At 40.5% G+C, this 7377-nt stretch overlaps 1 protein-coding gene across 1 annotated transcript; it reads left to right on the forward strand.

The window, feature by feature from the left end:
• Window positions 1-304: 304 nt before the first annotated feature.
• Window positions 305-7331, forward strand: LOC104073103 (protein phosphatase 1 regulatory subunit 12B-like; the record flags this gene model as incomplete). Its single annotated transcript, XM_009572770.1, has 4 exons — window positions 305-464; window positions 2901-3045; window positions 4676-4750; window positions 7252-7331. Coding segments are annotated over 4 exons (460 nt in total), but the record flags the coding sequence as incomplete, so codon positions are not given.
• Window positions 7332-7377: the final 46 nt, after the last annotated feature.

Here is a 7377-nt window from a genome sequence, read left to right on the forward strand (position 1 = left end):
CCACCCATAGTTCACAGTTGAGCTAGTAGTTGGTTGGACTGGTTTGCAACCAGTGGCTCAACTTTCAGATTTTTTTAAGCCAGACAGCTTTGAAGTCTCTGTCAGTGATGCATGAGTTCTCCCAGCTCCTAGAAGACGCTTTTGCTGATTTTGGGGTTTGTTTTTTTGTTTCGGTTTGGGTTCTTTTGTGGAAGATTATAAATAGTTTACTAATATTGTATAGCAAGAAAAATATAGAGTAAGTTTAACAAGTACATGAGAGCTTTCACTTGATAATCTCTTCTTCTGTGCTTCACCCTCTTAGGTGTAGACCTAGACCTGGCAAGAAAAGAAGAGGAGCAGCAAATGCTACAGGATGCCCGACAGTGGCTGAACAGTGGGAGAATTGAAGATATAAAGCAGCCTCGAACAGGTGCCACAGCTCTTCATGTTGCTGCAGCAAAGGGCTATTCTGAAGTCATGAGGTAGGAGCTCCTTCCCAGGGCTGATACATTGAATTAAGGCTGGTTTTCTTAAGGAACACATCTAGCTTTATAATTGAGAGACATTTGTTTCATTCTGAGATTTTCAGGCTGCTATTTCTCAAAAGGCTCTGTAGATTTATGTGTCCAACCATAGTGGTTGGACCTAGAAATACATAGGGACTGGAAGATTCCTTTTTCATAACTCTAGGCCTTTAAAGCGATGAAAGCTTTTCAGAGAGAGAGACACAAATTAGGAGGTTTGATTTTTCACTCTTAAAGTAATAGTTTTAGGACTAGCAAGTTAAACAGTATTAAGGAATAAGAGTATAATTTCAGCCTACAAAGTGACAATACATGCTGCATGACAATCACAAACACCCCAACAGTTTACATGACCAGTCTAGTGGAAAAACGCAGTGTCCACTCCCATCTCACTCTCCCCTGCTCCTTAATGCTACTGCTCCTGCACTGACAGAGGGATTCCAACACAAAACAGTTCTGCTTCTACTGCTCTGGCACTAACAAGCTTATTATGAACATAAACTTGCCAAATGTAGTGTTTCCTGGCAATAAAGCATTAATATTTTTACAGGTAAGGTCAAATTAAGGTTTCCAACAATAAAGCTTTCTTCTCTACTGTTTGTATATGGGTGGAGCTGCCCATAAACATCAGCAAGGTTACTCTGTTGCCCACATTAAAATCCTTTCTGGAAGTGTTCATCTATCTTGATCCTTAATTTCATAGTTTTAAGTGGCATGACTTGATGTGTAAGAGCTGTTTCTTGTCAAGCTCTAGTAATTTTGTTGTTCTCCATGTTTCCTATTTGTATTCATTCATTAGAGCTTATAATTGAGTTATAAGCTGTCTGTGCCAGTACCGTGCCCAAGAACACTAATCTAACACAGCTCATGTGGAATAGAAATGTAGTATCTCCTGAATTTGAGGTGTTGGTCCCATGGACGTTCAGTGGAGGGTTGTATATCCAGTACTTGTCAATGAAGGCTGCATTCACTGTTTGCAGGGTGACTAGTTCTGGACAGCTACTCCTTTGCGTTAATTGTTATAATGACAAACAGATCTCATGGAGAGCTGACATTGTTTCACTCTTGTGTATTTTATGGCCACTCTGTAAGTTCAAATACAAAGCATCAGTGACTTAAACCAAAGGGGCTGAAAGCCAGGAGCTAGCTAACTCTCAAATGAGACATGGAATTTGTCTGTGACCTTGAGTCCCTTAGCAGCTATGTTCCTCCCTTTTGCCAGCTGGAAAATCAACATAAAGTCAACACCTAATTTAAAATTTCTTTCACAGAGAAACATACTGCTGCTGTAGAATGACTGTGTTTTATTTAGCACAGTAACGCATCAGTGTAAAGCTGCAGGAGTTTCAAAACTATTGGTGCCATTCTGGGGTTGTGCTGGATTTCCCTTGTGCTGCAGAAAGGTGGCTCTGGATGGTGGAACTTCCCACGGTGGAAATTTTCAGTAGCAGTTTCACCGGACTTGCAGAATTCCCCAGGGATGTTCTTCAATATTTAAGCAACTTGGATGATAGTCAGTTTTGATACAGTTTTGAGCCGCTCAGTACTTTCGTCTGATCACTGGTGTACCAGTGTGCATGTGTTTCTGAAGCTTCAGACTACAGTTGACTCTCTTCTGTTTGTTTTGTTCTTAAATATTTAAGCTCCAGATGCTATGCAACACTAGCGTTCTGGTCCGATAGAGAAGGGAGTGGGTGGAAGGTGCACAGCAGTAAATGTGATACGAGGGTGTTCCCAGGCAGGTTCACTTGGGTAAGATTTGCTTTAACTGTGCAAGGACTAGTCTGCAAAAATGCATTTTGGATTGTTTAACCCAAATGTGGGTTATTTAACTTACAAATTTCACATCTGTCAATCACAGTAATGTCATTTCTTCTTACCTGGCAGTCCTGCTGGCATCGTCTCCTTATGGACCGATCCTACAGTGTGGCCTTGTTCTCTGGTAGATCCAAGTCACCAAATGTCCTTTTCATGCTAGATGCTGTGGCTGGCTTCTTGTTATGGAATTGGCAGTCTGCAGAGATGTTGTTTGTTTGCTTAGTGCCTGAGCAAGTCTAGTGTCTCTTGTCCATTGGAGCAGGAGCTCAGACTGGGTCACCAATGCCAGATTAGAAATTAAGGTGTTCTGCCAGTTTAGGACATGCTGAAAGGGAACCAATGTGAATTGGACACATTCCAGCAGGTTTTACAGCGAAGTCACTTCTCTTTTCGTTTACTGCCCTTTTCTGTTACAGTTGCAAGCACATCAAGTGGGATGTTGCTTAGGTAAATAAACAAGTTAAGAAACTACTTATTATGGACCACATTACCTACTCTGTGGCTCGCGGTGTGAACTCTGCTGTGTCAAGAAGTCATTCTTGAGTGGGCAGAAATCAATATTGCTTCTTTCCTCAGGCTCTTGATCCAGGCTGGGTTTAATTTGAATGTCCAGGACAATGACGGGTGGACTCCGCTGCATGCTGCTGCGCACTGGGGAGTGAAGGAAGCTTGCTCCATCCTGGCTGAGGCACTATGTGATATGGACATCAGGAACAAGCTGGTTAGTACGCACAGATGTTGGCACAACTTATGCAATGTATTTTATAGCCAGATGAATATCAACTTTATTGCTTACAACTTGATCCAACGCCATGACAAAGTTACACAGTGAGCAGTTCTCCTAGTGTGTGCACTGGAGCATTTAAAAGCGTCAGAAAATAAAGAATCTTGACTGGAGGAAGGCAGAAAAGATTTCATGTGTTACTGGAAAAGATCAGTGATTATAAAGTTTAAGACCAAGATTGTAAGAAAGGATGGGGGCTAATCTGTGTCTGTCGGTTTTAGTGTAATCCTGACAAATTGAACAACAACAAAAAAAGACAGTCTTGGAGTGCAAAATAATATGCTAATATTAAGGTATAAGGCACTGAAAACAGTGAACCCGTAAGAAACTGGCAGCTCTAAATCTTTCCTGTTCTACTATATTGGTTATAAAAAGGGTAATTAAATTGACTCAGATTCGTGAGAAATGAGTAAAGAAAAATAGGATGGAAGAAAAAAAAAAAAAAGGAGAAAAAAATTCCTCTTCCATCCTAATAGTTAGAAGTTTTCCTTGAAGAGCCCGTGGATTTTCAAGAGCTGACGTGTGCTTGCCCAGGGTTGTTCTTTGTGTTCCCCTCCCTGCTGCGATGTCCAGGCAGCGTCTGCGAACCACTGCCTGCCGGAGCGGGTTCAGTTGTGCCGTGGCTGCTGCTGCTGGGAGAGGGAATGCGGTTGTATGTATTTGGAACAGCACCGGGGAATGAAAGCAGGCAGGATAATTTGATGAGAGAGATGGGGCACTGTACGGTTTGAGTGCATCTGTCTGTAGTGGAAACCAATGTAAAAGAAATGGCTCTATGAGAAGGAGCCATTTTAGTGTGGTAAGCTCTTTAGCATCCAAAATACAGGGAATCTTTTTTGTTTTAAGTGCCATCAGGTGCTTTCCAAAGTGTTCAGAATGTGTGTGCGTTTTGTACTGTGATAGACTCAAAAAGAAACACACACAGCTGTATTTGCTGCGTTACCTGCTCTTTCCAGTCAAGGATTGTTACCTTGCTAGGTCAGATGGCCAAGGCAACCTGTATTTACTTGATCACTAGCCATCAGGTTTCATTATGTGTTGTTAATTAAATGGTTATTATAGCTTTAGTTATGTGAAAATGTAACTGATTTCTTGTTTAGTGCCCCAAAGTCATTTTTCTAGTTTGTTTTATTTTGTAAATGCCCATGGATGTGGAAATGGCTCCCAAATTTTTTGGCCTGCTGATGATTGGCAGCCTTTCAGAGGTTCAAATACACAATGATACAGTAGAACAGGTTGATCGCATTCCTTCACAGTACAAAAGTGTCCTTTTTAGAAACCTGGAAACTCAAATATATTAGTCGTGACTGTTAGATTTGAGCAGCAGCAATCAGGGAACCTCACTTCCAAGATTAAGGTTGCTCTGATCATGGATTGAGTCATAAAACTACCATTGCTGTCGTGTGGCTTTCCCCACTCTGGAGTGAAACAGAGTATGTTACTCAGTATTTGGGGAGGGAGGATGTGGAGCATGTGTGCTTTTGTTCTTCACTGGTAACTAGTGCTTTTTTTTAATATTAACACCATGCCGTATTGGATATCCTCTTGTCTTCTCTTATTGTATCAGGGCCAGACGCCATTCGATGTGGCTGATGAGGGCCTAGTGGAGCATTTAGAAATGCTGCAGAAGAAACAGACTGTGGTGAGTCTCTGGCAGATCATTTTCCACCTCTCCAATTACCTTTTCATGCATGGGTGTTCTCTAAGACACATGGCGTCAACAGACGCAGGAAGCTGAGGCCCAGCTATTTTTTTTTGTTAGTCATTTGGAATCTTTAATTACACCAATATTTTTAATAGCTAGAAATCTAGAAAACTGGATGACTGCATCAAGAAGGTCAGTAGCGTGCTGACATGCAGAATTATGTAAACTGGTAAGGAATGTATAGTTCATCTTTGGAATTGTTATTATTCTGCAGTTGCTTTTGTTAGCTGGCAAGCTCTCTAGTGTCAAACTGCTCTTTTCTTAATGAGTGATTACCCAAGTCAACTTTGTGTTTGGATCTAAGGAAATATGCTGTCAGTGTTGAGAAAGAGATCTGTTACCATGTCTGCATTTCTTACAATAGAGAGACTTTTGATTGAGTCAGAAGAAATTATAAACTTCAGGGAATTCTGGACTAAAAAAATCGGTTATTTCAAAACCATATTAAATTGCCATTTCATAATGCAATAGAGAGATTGGAAGAAAGTTGGCATAAAAAAGGAAAGCAAAAAGATGAAAGTAAAGCCAGTCATCAAGCCAGAAAGTTGTTTTTGGATTGCATTTTTTCCTATTTCATCTGGTCGACTCAATTACCTCATTTGGGTGCTTCCAAAAAACAAACCAACCTTCTTTAAAAAAATAAAAAAGTGTCATTTAAAATGTTGGATTCAGACACAGACATAATGAGAACACTGCTGATAACACCCAGTAAAGTATTTTGAGGAACTGACAATGTGGGCAGTAGAACTCGAGCTCTGATCATAACACAGCTGCTGTCATCCTTAAATAGCATCCTTAACATTCACAGAAACTTTTTAAAAATTAATCAGCTTCTCCCTAAATGAGGTGTTGATAAATACTATCAGTGTTGTATTCTGGATTTCCTCCTATCTCACTAGACTAGGATTCTGCAGATAACTGCACTCCTCAGAAGAAAAGAAAAAGAAAAAGCAAAATAACGACAAGAATTTTTTTGGATCGGTGCTAGCCCACTTTTAGGCTTGCTTCACAGGGGCTAGCAACCCCCCTTGTTCTCTATATAGTAGCGCTATACAAAGGCCTTCTTCATTTATTGAATTAGTGTAGCAAGCTATAGTAGAACTGGGAAGAAGAGAAGAATCCAGATTTTATTACACTTTTTTTTTACTGGATATGATTTTTTTTTTTAATAGAAATGCCATTTTATCATGTATGCTTATCATGTGCCATTTTTATCACTTAAAATAGAAAACTTACATTTGTTAAGGATGAAATAGGCAGTTCCATGACATTCCCCTAAGTACATAATTTCACTTTGAAAATGGCTCTCAAATCAGATTTTTTTTTTTTAATTTATTTTTTATTTTAAATCTAAGGCTTGTAGTGGAACAGTATGTCATCCTTGCTAAAAGATTTGCTGCTGTTATTCGACAGAAGAGGGGATTTTGTTTGCTGGAAGCAATTCATTTGATTTGGGTTTGGATTTTTTTTTGCAATCTCTGAATTACCTGTGAATGGAGCAGGCAGTTTCCTGCACTTCCTTTTGTGCTCCAGCAGTTTGTTCTATTTAACAACATGCTGTACCCCAAATTTTGGCTCTTCACTGGACTCCGTGTAGCTTTTCCCACATTCAGAATTTGCACAACTTTTGCTTCTTGTGCCTGGTGTCAGCTCCTATCAAAAGAGAAAGAATAACTAGGCTAGACATGACACAAAAGAGACAGCCTTAAAAGTGAGCCTTTAATTGCCATCCCTTTTCCTACCTCAACTGTGTCTGTGCTTCTAGAAGGTACTGAAACAATTTTTTGGTTACTGTTTTGTCCATCAGTGGTGACAAAATTAATGTTGCTGCTCTCTGGGCAAAATATTTCACTTGCTGTGGTGATCACAGGTATTCTTGTGCGATGACTTAATGCTGGCATTTGAGAGATTTAAGAAGTGACCCATCCTCGTGGGAGATCCATCGGTTGCCTGTACAGGGCATACTTGAATGCTTTCCTCTGAGAGCAAGTAAATAATAGCTAAAAAGGCTGCAAATTTTTAACTGAGTCTAGCCTGATTTCATAGGCATACAAACACATGTGGACAGACGTCCAGCGCTGTGTCTGTCATGGGCTGATGCAGGGAGTACTGTGGAAGTCAGGAGTTGGCTCAGTCTCAGCAGGGACTGCTGCAGACTTCTCTGAAGGTTTTACTAAATTGCAGCTTGAGTCTGAGGACACGCTGGGTGTGTAGCTGTGCCCTTATGGAGCTCTAGTCAAGACATGCAGTGCTCTTGCAGATATGCATCTGTTGAATTGGCTTGTTAAACAAATCCACAGTATTCTGCATCTAACGAGGTTGGATGACCTTATGCTTAATGACATATGGGATATAACCTTAGTATGGGATTGTACTAAGGTGGCTTGTTAAGATGTCTCTTTTCATTCTTTCTCCAATCTTCTTGGACTTTTTGACAGTTGCGAAGTGAGAAGGAGACAAGGAATAAGCTAATTGAAGCTGACATGAATGGCAAGCCTCAAAGCGGACTCTTCACCAAGTACGTCTCTTTCCTCTGATACCCCTGGTATCAATACAGGCTGGGG

This window comes from Fulmarus glacialis, unplaced genomic scaffold (assembly GCF_000690835.1).
Source record: "Fulmarus glacialis isolate BGI_N327 unplaced genomic scaffold, ASM69083v1 Scaffold47652, whole genome shotgun sequence".
Classification (NCBI taxonomy): domain Eukaryota; kingdom Metazoa; phylum Chordata; class Aves; order Procellariiformes; family Procellariidae; genus Fulmarus; species Fulmarus glacialis.